Source organism: Micropterus dolomieu, linkage group LG17, assembly GCF_021292245.1.
Source record: "Micropterus dolomieu isolate WLL.071019.BEF.003 ecotype Adirondacks linkage group LG17, ASM2129224v1, whole genome shotgun sequence".
Taxonomy (NCBI): domain Eukaryota; kingdom Metazoa; phylum Chordata; class Actinopteri; order Centrarchiformes; family Centrarchidae; genus Micropterus; species Micropterus dolomieu.
Genome location: NC_060166.1, coordinates 10613476 through 10628238, shown reverse-complemented (window position 1 = coordinate 10628238; position 14763 = coordinate 10613476). Strand labels below are relative to the sequence as shown.

Below are 14763 nucleotides of genomic sequence, written 5' to 3'. Positions count from 1 at the left end.
GGGGGGGATCAACACAGCGATGGAGAGTGAGTGAGAGGGGGGAGGAGCAGCGAGATGATTCCTCTCTAATCCCCTAGACACACGCTCGGTCTGGCTGCCTACTGGCTCAGAGAGAGAGTCGGAGGCAGGTGGAGGGTGCAAGGCAGAGAGAGAAACCAAGTGGGAAGGAAAAAACAAGATGAAGGGAAGAGAAGAAGGGAGAGCTGCCTCTCGTAAATAAACGCTGAGAGGGGGGGAGGCAGTGAGGGCAAAGAGAAACCAGCGAAGAGAAACCAGCGACTCTCGCACGGTTTCAAGCAGAGGAAAGGAGACGGAGCAGGAGGAGGGCGATGCTTCAGTCCAGCGCTGCTTGAACCAAAGCAGAGGAGAGGGAGAAGAGCAACAGAGAAAAAGAGCTGGCAGAGAGGAGAGCACAAGAGGAGACACAGGGAGGGAAAGAGGAGGAAATGAAGAGGATGGAGTGGCAGAGAACGAGCAGAGACACAGTTCCCTGGTTACTCAGGCTCACATGAGTTACTACAAGATGCTGTCAAAGAACCAGTGTGTGAGGGCGGAGTGATGGAAGTCCGTTTGCACAAACTACGGCTGCTGCTTGAAGCTCAGTAGGGGTGTGTGTGTGTGTGTGTGTGTGTGTGCGTGTGTGTGTGTGCGTGTGTGTGTGTCAGTGTGAGAACATATGACAGACCAGCTGTTCTGGAGGTAAACAGGGCCAGGTGCACCCAGAGGAGGAAAACAAGGAGGGTAGTGGGAAGACACGGGAAGAGACAGCGTGGGTTTGTGTGCAGCCAGCACATAGAAGAAGCTTCAGTCCAACCTTCTCAGGTGCCGTTAAAGGGCGTGTGTGCGTGCGTGTGTGTTTTTGTACAACACCGAAAAAAGAAGATGACAGCAGCAACAATGAGGTGCCACTGAGCTTCTCAGTGGTTGCTTTTGACTCCTCTTTTACACCAGAAAAGCCACCTGAAGCCACTCCCTACCTCATCTCAACCCAACAAGTGGACTTGAAGACTCAGAAAAAGGGACTTTAACACCAGCTCTGGTGCCCTGCTGACTGGGAAGCCCCCACCCGATTTCCTGTGACCAGTGGATGCCTCCTGACTCCCAACATGGGAGAATGGACCATCCTAGAGCGCCTCCTAGAGGCCGCCGTGCAGCAGCACTCTACTATGATCGGAAGGTGAGTCTTCTGAATGACGCTTTGACGTGGGGAAGTTTAGGAGTTCTTGCTCGCTTCTATCACATGCGCATGTGTCTTGATCAGCGCGTGTTTCTACTGTATGTCGCTGCATACACACAGTATTCAAGTATACCAGTGCACGTGTAAGAAGAGTCCTTCCCTGCTTCCAGTCAGTGATTCCTGGTCCAACATGGCTGATGGCCGGGAGAGGGGGGCTTTAGCTTCTTTAATCCCTCTGAGTGACATGATTGGAGGGTTAGGCAACAAGGAGGGATGCTTTTAGCCCACACGAAGGCTTTGGACATCAGAGGATCCAGAGCAGTGTGTAGACATCTCACCTTAGGCGTCCACAATGCCTTCATTCAGTTTTCTACTGTACCTCTCTGTGCTGTCTTCATTCTCCCTCCAAGTCTCCCTCCTAGTCAAGTCTGCTTCAGAAGCCATCGCGTTACACGAGTGTGCCTCATTTGAGCTTTCCCACAATCCCCCCCCTTTCCCTCTTTATTTTTCTCTTTCTTTCTCTGTCAAGTATGAAGTCATTTCACTATCTTAAAAAACTAGTCGGAAGGTCACGGCAGTTATGATTTATGTATCATTCTGCATGCCGAGACGTCTTGTATTTTAGTTTGAATAACTCATTCTCGTCAGGCCGCAGAATGAGCAATTATTGATGAGCGTTTTAGCCACAGAGGCACATCAGCTCTGTGGATGGTATTAAACATGACGTTACATCTAGTAGGCCTAAAGCACGTATTCCTGAGTTTGGGGTTTTCTTGGGACATCTTTGAAAACCACAGGTTCAGCATGGGTTCATTAGAGACTGTATGAATTAGCAGTTTAAACCAATCCCCTGAAGCAACTGACTCACTCTGGCTAGTGGTACTCTTGAATTATTGAGTGAATAAATGTCAGCCAGTTTATGAAGTAAATGATGTGGAGAAATATTACTTTTTGGCAGAAGATGAGTCGTCCTCCGCCGACAAAGCTCTGAGTGTGAATTTTGTCATGTCGAGTTATGAATCTAAAGTGATTTCGAGTCTCGTTCTGAGAGGATTCTGTTGGTTGAATGGTTAGAGTTGTTTCCTTTGGTGTTAAGATAAATGATTGGTCAGCATTTGCTTCCCCTCATTCATGAGACACTGGAAGTGGCAGTGTCGCTCATCAACTGGACTAGTCACCCTGGCTGCGGGGTCTCAGCGAGAGCGAGGAAGAGAAGACACAGAACGAGAGGGTTGTTAAAGAAAAGCACTAAAGAAAAATGAAATCCACTGAGGCAATCGAGGGGGGAAAAAAGCAATAGTTTGGTTGCAAAGTAGAGAGAAGACAAGCAGGACTGACAGTCAAGAGTGCGAGATGTGCGAGACAGGAAGCAGATGACGGAGAAGGAGTAAAAAAGGCAGCGAGGAGCAGTTATTCACAGACAAGCGAGCAGACACATGGCCTCGGTCTGCAGGGCGTTGGTAGGAAGCCAAGAGGACTGTCTCGTCACGAGATGGTGCTGCATGTCACGACCTAAGCAGGGCAACCAGGACACCCGGCGGCAAAAAGCCTCAGATCATCTTTGCGCAGATTATATCTGTTGTCCAGACATTTGAAATGTACAGATGACGGGAGGAGCCGGCCAGAAGTTTTTCCAAATATCCGAATTTACACGCAGGTTTCCCAGCAGCCCTGAACAGTTTCACTTGCTTTTCTTTAGCCTTAATCCATTTGGATTCCATTTCCAGAAGCACTTAATATACAGTAATACCTCAGATTTTATAATGTGCACCACTGAATTGTAGGTTTTCAAATGTTTCCAAAGATCTGGATGCTATAGATTTGTATACAGTATTTTTCTGAGAAAACTGAGGTTGCCCATTTGTTTAAGAATATTCATGTGTGCAGGAAGTTCAGTGATCAGAATTATATTAACAGTATCTCTTCAGCTAATAGGAAGCTATTCAACGGTTTGCTCAAGGAAACTTAAGCAGCGTGGATTCTTGCTGTCGAGTGACTTGAACTCAGGCTGACATGCTGAAGGATGTAGCAACTGCATTAGCAGCTGAATGACAATGGAAAATTGGCAGATTTTCAAATACTTGACTCAGTTAATTCAGAGATGAGAACGATTCCAGGATTCGCTTGGCCCCCCACTTCAGTCCAAACAGAAATATCAACAACTATATTACTTGGATTGCCACGACATTTGGTACAGACAGTCATGCTCCCCCCGCGACACTGTACACAGGATAAGCGGTTGACGATGGATGGATGGATGGATGAGTCATGCTCCCCTGAGGATTAAACATCAACATGTTAGAATTGTCATTGGGAGCATGCTAGCATGGTGACATTAGCATTCAGCTCAAACCAGCGCTGTGCATACAGAGCAGCTAGCACGGCTGTAGACTCTTAGTGCTGTTGTGTTATCGAAGTCAAAGCACAACAGTCATAAAAGAGTCATTAAAAACGTGTTAACACAGTTAGTTCTTTTGGCCAGTCAACCATTTTCTAGCTTTAGGTTCTGTGTGACAGCCTGGACGTTCCCACAGTAAAGTGCCTTCCCTGCGTCTGGCTTTTCTACAGCTCAAAACCACCTAATCTGGGACATCGCTGCTGACATGAATTTTTATAAACGCACACTAATACTCCCTCAATCCTAAAACCTATTGGTTCCCCCGCTGCGATTTCACACGTCTCATTGGTCAGCGCAGGTGTCGTCCTCCTGGAGAAAGCGTTGGACAGGTTGCCGTTCCTGAGGCGATGCCAGCGTGTCTTCTCATGAGCCCACCATGACAACAGCCTGCAGGCCTAAGTTGATTTGTCATACATGAGTCACACACACATTAGGGGGAATATAACACTTGTTGTTTTGTGTAAGATTACAAACGACTCTAGAGATTCCCTTCTACGGTTAGGGTTGATGTGTGTGTGTGTGTGTGTGTGTGTATGCATAAACACTCAGACTGTGTGTAAAACGTGAGCTCCGGTGTACATTGCAGGCATGTCACATGTGCTTGGATGGGTTTCGGTCCTGTCTGTGAGTGTGTGTTTGTGTATTCACCTGCTACCTGTGATTAATTTCTGCCATTACGGGCAGAGGGGCAGGCATAAATCGACTTCCCCAGGACCTTCTCATGGACTGTGGGAGCCCAGCACCTGTTGGTACACACAGCCTCTGAGGAGAAATTGTAGTGAAGCACTGTCTACCTAACTACTGTCAACACATCGCTCATGCTGTGCCTGTGGTCCCGCTACCACAGGCTACAGTCCCATTTGTGAGCTGCCATTGGTCAGAGTGGGACTGGTGAACATGTAAGTCCATCCTCACACCATCCTGATATTGATCTCCAATAATGGAATAGAAAGTGGAGCCCTGATAGAAGACAGAACACTTAATGAAAAAGTCTTTAGACCTGTCCATTTGCAATACAAACTGGCTCCTGGGTTGCAGCGACTGGAATGTTAAGTGAGTGATTAAAGCTGTAAGTAGCTCATTGACTTTTGTGCCATGATAGTAATTAGCAGACCTAATATTTGTTCTTGCAATACCTTTCTCAACAAGAGAACCATGGTTAAATACCTGTAGGTCAGATAAAAATTAAGGTTACTCTTCACCATCAGTGCTACTATGTACAAAGCTGAATGAGAACTATACACCAGATGACTCTCACTCCCCATTGCTTGATGGTTTGCCTGTGTAGCGGCTAGCTATGAATCTCGAGCTGATGTTAGCAAACCTACTAGAAAACACACTTGCACGGTAACGTTACTGTAGGTGCTCTTGCATCAGTTGCTGTGTAGCTTTGTTGGCTAGCTAGCCACCCAAGTTTCAAGCAACATCATGCTGCTGCTGCTGAATCACACCAAATCTTACATAATGTTGCTTAAAAGCCTTTTTTCTTCTAAAAGTGAAACTTGGAATACATTAAATCACTCACGCACTCTTCTGTCAGGCTCCTCTTGGAGCTGTCTGAAATGTCTTTTGAATTCGTCTTCATGATATTCTAGGACACCTGTGATTTTTGGCTGCTTTACAGCTAATTTTGTCCCCCGTCTGTTACTTCAGTAAAGACGTCAGGAGAGGATTTCAACTCATTTTCACTTGTCATGAATTTATTTCCTCCGTGGAAGAAAAATAGACTTAGTTTAACAACATTAAAGCTACAAACAACACACAATGAAACACTGTAGGAGAGAGTTTATTCTGGGACGGTCTCCATTCAAAAACAATACTGAATATGATGATATGTCCCTTTCTTTACCCACATATTTTGGTTGAACAGTGTTTTGCCTGACCATGACTACAGGCAAAAGTGCACCTGTTTAGAGTGGCCACACTTTATTGGGGCAAAGAGCCAATTTCTCTCCAATAATTTTAAATCTTTTGTATGATTTTTTTGTATCTCCCCTCTGAATTGTACAAAAGACGGATAACAGAGCACATGTAGGAACATTCTCTCCTCAGAAGCATTTGTGGTGTTGCACTCAGTTGTAGACATAGAATGTGACTGAAGTCAAGATCTACCTATTGCCACAGCTCTTCACACTTGGCCAGTCGCAGCAAACAGTGATGATGATGATACTCAATTATCAGACCAAGTCTGAACTGTCATGTCTGAACTGTCGGATGCAACCTTTCCAAGTCTGCTGATGGAAAGGAGGTTTTAAACTCTGTTATGTGATCCGACAAGCACTTTGTTTGGAGCATACTGAGGCCCTAAAACTGCTTTGACGCACTAGACACTCATTTTAAAATACAGTCCTCGCAGCTAGTTCATTTGGAGCACTACGTAGAAATCCTAGAGAAGAAGAGATGGTTGAAAGTTTGCTCGTATCTCAGCATGCCTCTGCACATGTGCACTTTACAGGAGGTGATCAAGAGTGTGTATGTGTGTTTCTGTAGAAACTCCTCATTCTTGACATAGCGCATCTCGCTCAGCATGGCTCAAAGTCAAATGTGTGCTGTCACTCAGGAACCGTCAGCTCATCCATCTAGGAAAGCGTGTGTATGTGTGTGTGTGTGTATGCCATGATGTATGTACTGTATGTATGTATTAGTGAGCAGCGTTTACATGCAACTCAGCATGCATGTGTTTGTTGACAGGTTACAGCTCTGTCGTCACATGACCTTTAGATCATCATGCTTTTACTTAGCACATCCCCATGGAGCGTGCACAACCCCCATGGAGGTGATAGATGATTTTGTTTGTACAGAATGAGTCTTATCTAGCAAATGTGGGCTATATTGCAGAAAAGAAGAAAGTGAGAAAGAGGTTGCGATATTGCCTCACTCGCAGCAGATTCCCCTGAGAGGTTGTTAAAAAGAGGCACTTACACAAGAACGAGCAAGACCTCTGACATCTATTCACTCCGTCCCTCCCTGTCACTGCTTTTCACACTTCCTTCACATGGTTCCACATGTAATGACCCCCGGGATGCTGTCGGCTGTAATGTCAGAGCCTTCTCCTCACTACCATTAGAAACTGGTTATTGAAATGATCTCACATGTTCCATAGAAAGATTATGAAGCCCTGGTGAGAAATAAATGAATGTGCTGCATCTCAGACTTTTGCAACAAATGTACAGCTTCCCCCTGCTGATAAAACCTCAATTTACGAACAGGATTTGGCAAAATAATCAAAATGCCAAAGATTAAGTTTATTATTGAAGGTGCTGTGTGTTAGCGTTCATGTCAGTGCTTACAGTGGATTGATCTGCTCTAGCTGTACTACTAGAGATACAAACATCCTGGAAATGAGCCCCGAGAGCAGGAGAGTGCTACAACCATTCTCCATAGGGACTGCTGGAGATGTGGAGTTGTAGCTTTGGGGGGGGAAGAGAAAGCAACTGCACATAATTATGCAGCTTGTGTTCTCATTTCTTTCTGCTTATACCTCATATCCACTTCCCCCTCACCCGCTCTCTGGCGCTCAGCTGCTAATTCTCTCTCTCTTGATCCTAACAATCCACATATGCTAAGGTCAGAGTTGACATGGTGTCTGCATGCTGATAGATTAATCAATTAAGCTCCTATTGCAAGTGTGTGTGTATGTGTGTGTGTGTGTGTGTGTGGTGATCAGACATTATGTTAGAAGACAAACCTCCATTTTCAGGCAGTGTGTTGATGGCAATCTTACATTAATTTTAACTACATAGTGCACAGTGAGGTGCATCATGGTGCCCACTGAGAGAAAGACTGGCAGATGGAAGAAACTCATCTGAGACTTAACCAGAATACAGTAACATGGTCATGGTCGACATACAGAAGAGAGAGAGAGGGGGAGAGAGAGAGAGTGGAGGGATGAATGGTTGGTTAATTAGAGCAGGAGAAGGGGTCAGAGTTGAGACGGATTTCACCTTGCAGGGCCTCGGGGAGAAACTGTCTCTGGCAGGGTGACTCAGTAAGGTTTATAGGTTTAGCGTTGGCACCTCGCTGCAGGACAGAGCAGGTCAGCGTTAGAATGAAACTGGAGGGTTAGTTTAACCTGGACATCACCTCACACACACAGGAGAGCAACCCTGCACAAATAGCCACCTGAACCAGCCATTTAGTCGTATGTTCATTTATGAAATATGGTTTTCATTTTAAAACATCAACTGGAACATTAACCGAGAGATCTTGGAAAGACAGCGATATGAAATTACGGTTGAAATAACTAGCCATCATTTTTCTCAAGAGGTGTTTGTCCATAGATTTTTAAACTGATAACTGTTGTCAACTTTCCAGGTAGCCTGTAGTTTCAGTTATTTTGGGTACTTTGGATCACTTTCATCACTATGATCATTCTGTTGGCTTTACTTTTCAGTGAAAGTTACATTTTTGAGAAGTGGAAATGGGGTTTGAAAACTCTTCCCTGCTGGCGCATTCAAGGACCCCTGGTCAGATCTGACACCCGAGGATTAAAAAATAACCTGCCAAGATCTACAGTATGTTAACACAAAATCAATACTTGAACACGGCAACATGAAAAGCAAATACCTGGTCTCATCTGCATTACCACATGATGGTAACAGTGATGTGGTGAATTATTGATCTCAGCAAGATGATTTTCATACCTTGTTGACAGAGCTGTGTGTAAGAGAGGCAAACTAGTCAGAGTAAATCTGGTTGTTGGGTGTACCAGTGCATAAATATGGCTATGTCATTGAAGTATTCGTTATAAAAATATTAGATGCCAGCATTATTAGAATGTTGCTAGTCCTTATAAATCCTATTAAAGCAGGTGATTTAATATCAAGTGTAACCATGAAAGTTTAATGGGGTAGTGTAGTCACTGTCCTGCCACAGAAGACATTATACAACTGTTTTCTCAGGCTGAGCAGGATGAGTAAACTGAACGCCATGTGTAAAATAGGTAAAGCACCCCTTTAAGGAATTAAGTTAACCCAAAAAGTAATTTGTACCTTAACTAAGTTAACTAACAGCAGTGTTTATGTACATCTTTGAATCATCTTAACAATATGCAGATACTTCATGTTAAGAAAACACCCAGTGAGACTGTGGTTTAATGTAACTACCAATTTGCTTGCTATTCCCTCACTGTGAAGGGGGTGGGGGGGCTAGCTCCACAAGGTTGGAACGAGTTCCCCATCAGCCCTTCCATCTTCCATCGCAGACTGAAAATTCATCTGTTCACACTGCACCTTGGCCCATAAAAAATAAAAACTCTTTATCTCTTGTTTCTAAATGCAGTACTTCAAGCTGTTTTTTTAATGCTGTTGATGTACCGGCACGATTCTTGCAATTATTGGACCGTGTCCACATGGTTGGAATGCACTTGCAGATAAAAGTGTCACCTTAATAAATGCAACGTGATGTAATGTTAAAGAAATGTCATTAAGACTCGTGCTGAACTGGCTGTGCTCACTGGTATAAAATATATCTTGAGCAGTCAAATAAATAACACTACATAAAATATGAGGGATAAAATTATAACAAAGCCAACTTTGATCTTTGTTTGGTACTAAGTAAGGCTGCTGCTTTTGAAGTTTTCTCAGTTGGATCTATTTGTGTAAGCTCGTGGGTATGAGGTCATTGTCTTATTTTTAAAATTTGCTTTTATTACAGATGACTAACAACATTTCTATGTAGGATCATAAAGCTGACATTCACGTTGTGTTTGATTGATCATTATGTTTGTGTGCAGATAAAACCTGCTCTACACATCTCCAAGCATCTCTCGCTCTCTCTCTTTCTCTCTGCCTCCTTGCTTGATCTCACTCTATCTTGCTTTTTCAAGATCACTCTTCTACCATTGATTTACTCTCCTCATCCCCACCCACCCCAACTCCCATCACTGGCTCATTCTTCACACTTTACTGGGGTCTCTAATGAACAAGCTTAGAATATAAGAGTCACTTAGACTGCAGTACATGCATTTATTTGAGCATGTACTGCAGTCTATGTTCCATGAATAAAACAACACGTAACACCTTGCAAAACACCACACACACTCATCCAAATATGGTCATCCAAATATCCAAACGTGCGTAAGCAAAGTTACACTGTAGTTAATATATTTATTCATTACTCAGAGGCGGAAACATACACATAGACGTGCTGTCACAGTCGTCGTCTTTGCATATGAGCAACCAGATAGTGTGACAATGCATTCACACCTCACCATCCACACATACACACACACACACACACACATACACATACACACACAATCATATTTGCAGATTCTTCAATTAAGCTGTGAAGTCAAGCTGCAGGGAGTGTGTTTGACTCAGTATGCCCAATATGCTACATTCACACCACTCTCTGAGCCAGTTATAAAAAAGCTTCTCAGTAGACGGTGCTGTAATGTGAAACAGATAGATTTAGCCTTCACAACCTGTAGAATGACAGCAGCAGGATTCAAACTGTTGGCTGCTGTTAACTGGACCAAACTACCTCCCAAACAGACATCAGTGTCATATTATTATGCTGCATTCTTCTCACATCAGATAGATGGTGAATAGCACAGATGGAGCTTCACATAAAAATACTATTCAAGAAATAGTTCCACATTTTGCAGAGAGTTATATCTGTCCGTTAAATAGGACGATGGAACAAGGAGAGCATTAGCTTAGCTTAGCACTACAGACTGTAAACAGGGTGGTGTGTGGTTTTGTCAAGTTAACTTGGCTAAAAAATAGTCAGGTACATAACACCCCATGAAGCCTCAACATGTCGTTCTTACGCCACGGTTTCAGTCTATGTGCTAAGCTAACTGTCTCCTGGCTTAAAGCTTGAAAACCCGTGGTAAGGTTCCAAGATTGATGAAAAAACAAAACTGTCGTCCGACGATACCCGATGGTTTCTGAGATTGCATTTCAACCAATGTGTCCCGCCTCTTTTGCCCTGCACACAAACTGTTTACCTGCATGCAATGAAAGCCCACTCAAACAAGATTGGTCAATTACCACTCAGAGATCAGAGAGTAGATCTGGTATGACCAGTAGTTTATGATTAGCTAATGTTACACTGTGTTTAAGCATTTACTATTATTTTAAAATTCACCTTCAATCAAATTTAGGCATGCTTTAAGGTGCTCAGATAACTGGGCAACTCTACAGCTCAGGAAGATCGTGTGACTTGGTTTAAAGCTCCAGAACAGATACTTCTGGTGGACCTTGTAGTGAGACTGTTTTGCCAACTGCTATTTCCACATTGAAGAATTAATTTCAATTTTATCCCAAATGAACTCAAATGGATTATATAGCTATAGCAAGTCAGGATCACGAGTGATGGCTGATTCATGAGTTGGGACTCTTCTTGCAACCTCAGTGTGTGAAATCCCATTTCATCATACTACATGTATCTAATCAGATCAATAAAAACACATTAAACATATAAGACCACCATTGAAGATCAATTCAGCCACGTGCTTATGCAACAAAAACAAGCAGCAGTGAATGAAAATGAGCTGTGATGTTTGCTGTCACTTTTGAAAGTTGTAAATAGAAAAGTGTGTAATTTTAATCCAACTAAATCATAAATAAATCATAGTGATATCCACTCTCAGTGGTGGATGAAGTACTGCGATATCACAATGTATAAATACTATAATAAGTCCTGCATTTAAAATCTCACTTAGGTAAAAGTACTTAATTATAAGCATCAAAATAATATTTTACCAAAAGTAAAATACTCATTATGCAGAATAGTCCATTTCAGATGTTAAGCATCACTACTGTTGCAGCTGGTAAAGATGGGGCTTATTTCAAATACTTTGTATACTGCAGTGTATCATTATCCATAGTAATACATCTTAATGTATTAGTTGATTTTTGTTTTGTATTAATAATATGACTCTGCAAAGTTGTGAAATAAATGTGGATTAAAAAGTACAATATTGGCTAATGTAGTGGGGTAGAAGTTTTAAGTAGCATAACATTCAAATACTCAAGTAAAGTACCTCAGAATTGCATTTAAGTCCACTACTTGAGTAAATGTGCTTAGTTAAATTCCACACAATATAACCACATGTCATTCGTATTTCATAGTGTTTTCCATTGGAACCACTATGGTAGTTGAGAAACACTGTATAACTAAAAGAATTTTTTCTTGACTGAGTGTGTTTGGGATGTTTCTTGCACGTTGCTGCCTGCTTGTGTGTCATGGAGGCTCCCTGCATGTGCCAGAGCGGATGATTTGAGTCGGGGCTTGGCACGGTAGAGGAGCGGTGGGTGGGGAGTTGGCACGGATGCAACGGCCCTAACTCGGGATTGTCCAAAACCCACCGTTTTAATCCGGATTACACCCATCATTTCCCTCTCGCACTCTCCCTCGCTTTCTGTATTTCCCTCCGCTGACCCCCCTCCCTCCCTCGTTTCCCGCCCACGCTTTCGCTCTCTTCCTCTCTCCTGCTGCTCTTTCTCCTGCTCATGCCTCACCCCTCCATCACAACCACACAACCTACCCAGAAACCAATGCTCCGCACAGGTTGGTCTGTTGCCATGGTGACCACTCATGTCACTTCTTTTCATTCCTGCCATTGATCTGTTCTGAATGATCGCTCAGAGTAGATTTTAGAAAGTCTATTTTTAATATCTCTGCTGCTATATTAGTCTTACTTGAGCACCCAGTCTGTTGCCAAGGTAACTGCCACAGTTATTGTCATTGAAGACTCTTGCATACAGTGTACTTATGTACCTGCGCTGGTACATAAGTGCTGGAAATGGTATATCCTTAACCTCTCTCCTGATCAATCAAAAAATATCCTTTAGTATCCATTAGTCAGAGTGATGGGGAGAAATCTAATAGGTTTACATCATATCTCTCTCTCTCTCTATAGAGAGGGGGAGATGGATAGATACGTGAACAGTATTAGAATATGCTATTATTAGATTTCCATTTCAGCAGCTTACAAACCCAGGATTACACACAGAGACTATACCATAATAAATAGAGTGCTGTCACCAACCACCTTACCATTTCAACAGAAATAAACTGTACAGTATAATACAGTGTATGAAGAAGATGAATAGAGGGCTTTAAGCCTGTATGTTTATGTACTTATTGTCATGGGCAGCTGAGTGCAGAAGTGGAGAACTGAGGTGTGGACCCAAATGCAGTCTGTAGGCAAGGTGTTTGCAGTAAAAATAAAGCAGGCTTACACTGGGAGCACAGCGGCGAATGTACAAACAAAAGGTAACTCCAAACAAAACATAATCCAAAGGGAAGAGTTCAAGAACAGGTACAATCCACAAAATAATCCAAAAAACGCAGGGACAGGACAGAACACTCAGCACAGACAAGGACTTCACAAACACTGAACACAACTGAGGACAATATAGCCTATACACAAGCAAACGAAGCACAGCTGAAAGACATCAGGTAATCAACAACAGGAACAAAGCTAGACATGAACACCAGGCACAGAAGATTACAGAATAAAACAGGAAGTAAGACCGGACCAAACAGGAGACAGGACTACACTAAAACATGGAGACATAAGACTAAGGACTAAGACACAGACCAAAATAATAAAACATAGAAGTACACGGACCAGGAAAAACACTAACATGAACTAAAGACATAACTAAAAACTAAGGCACTGGACTAAAGAACTAAAATGCAGTACTAAGAAGAGACATAAATAACTAGGGACAAGGAACAACAGAAACAGAGGCAAATAGAAAGACACATGAAACAATGGCAAAAACCAGAAACACACAGGGAAAAAATACAATTCAAACATAACCCCAAACTAAACTCACAACACTTATATTCACAGTATTGTAAGGAAACATATCTTTGTAAGGTAAATAATAAAATAGTAATGCTAAAAGATCGTTTGCCTTGCCCACAATGTAAAAATACTCCATTACAAGTAAAAGTGCTGCATTTAAAATCTGTACTTAAGTCACAGTATAAATGTAGTATGAGCTTTCAGCATACTTAAAGTATCAAAGGTAAAAGTCCTTGTTTCTTCAGAAAATTGGCCCCTGTGACTGATATTACATGTTACTGATATTATATATTACATTATTAGATTATTAATACTGTTGCACCAATGCACAAGTAACATTTCACTGTTGTAGATGGTCGATGTGGAGCTAAGTTTAACTGCTTTACTGTATGTACCATTGAAGTTGAGTCCAGTGTTTCCCAGGCCCCTTCCAAAGGGACAAGACATAAATCTATGAAGTTGTGAGTCAATGAAATGGCGTAACTGCTAAGAGCTGATTAGGGGCAGAGCACAAACTTCTGCTCCCTGTACATAGGCCACCTTCCCAGTCCTATGCCCCTGCAAATGATAGACATCTGAAGCATGACAAGGGGGCCCAACTAGACATTTATCTAAGCTTATCACATGTTTTTAATAAACATTTTCATCTGAAAAGTAACCCGTGAGCAGGACTGTCAAATAAATATATGAGTTAAAAGTACAGAAATAATCATTATTAATTATAAAATGGAAATGGGAGGTGATGGCGCAGTGGATAAGACGCTTTTCTTTTGATGTGAGAGACCCAGGTCCACTAACCAGTGCAACCTCTGACATAAATAACAATTGTAAGTCGCTTTGGATAAAAGCATCAGCTAAATGAATTAATGTAATGTAATGGACATACTCAAGTGAAGTACAAGTACCGCAAAGTTGTACTTAAGTACAGTACTGGAGTAAATGGTCTTAGTTACACCCATACTGTACTGTAAATTTGTAAAATGTGTCCCCCAGGGATTATTTGTTTTAAGTACTCCTTGAATATTCATCCTGATGAGCCACCCTGCATGCTGTCACCGATTCACCTGAACTGAACGTCTCGGGTTACGTATGTAACCCTGGTTCCCCGAGAAGGGGAACGAGAGACTGCGTCGGTTACGACACTATGGGAACGCCTCTAGGCGAAGCAGGTCTGAACGTGAATGAAATCACTCCAATCCTATTGGCCTGTTGCTAGAACGGTAAGGTGTGACGGAATAACCGGAGGAGTATAAAGCACACCTGTACACACTCATCATTAGCTTAAACTATGAAGCAGGCGCTTCAGGCGGGGAGAGAGGTGCGGCGGACCGACGCAGTCTCTCGTTCCCCTTCTCGGGGAACCAGGGTTACATACGTAACCCGAGACGTTCCCCTTCGAGGGAACTCGAACTGCGTCGG

The 14763-nt window shown here is 42.8% G+C and overlaps 1 protein-coding gene across 1 annotated transcript in view; it reads left to right on the top strand.

Moving 5' to 3' along the window:
• Window positions 1–1106: 1106 nt before the first annotated feature.
• The window catches only part of LOC123986300 (gap junction delta-2 protein), a 25196-nt gene continuing 11539 nt past the window's right edge, over window positions 1107–14763 (top strand). The window contains exon 1 of the mRNA XM_046074501.1: window positions 1107–1177. Coding sequence (XP_045930457.1) covers window positions 1107–1177 — 71 coding nt within the window. The remainder of the gene's footprint in view (window positions 1178–14763) is intronic.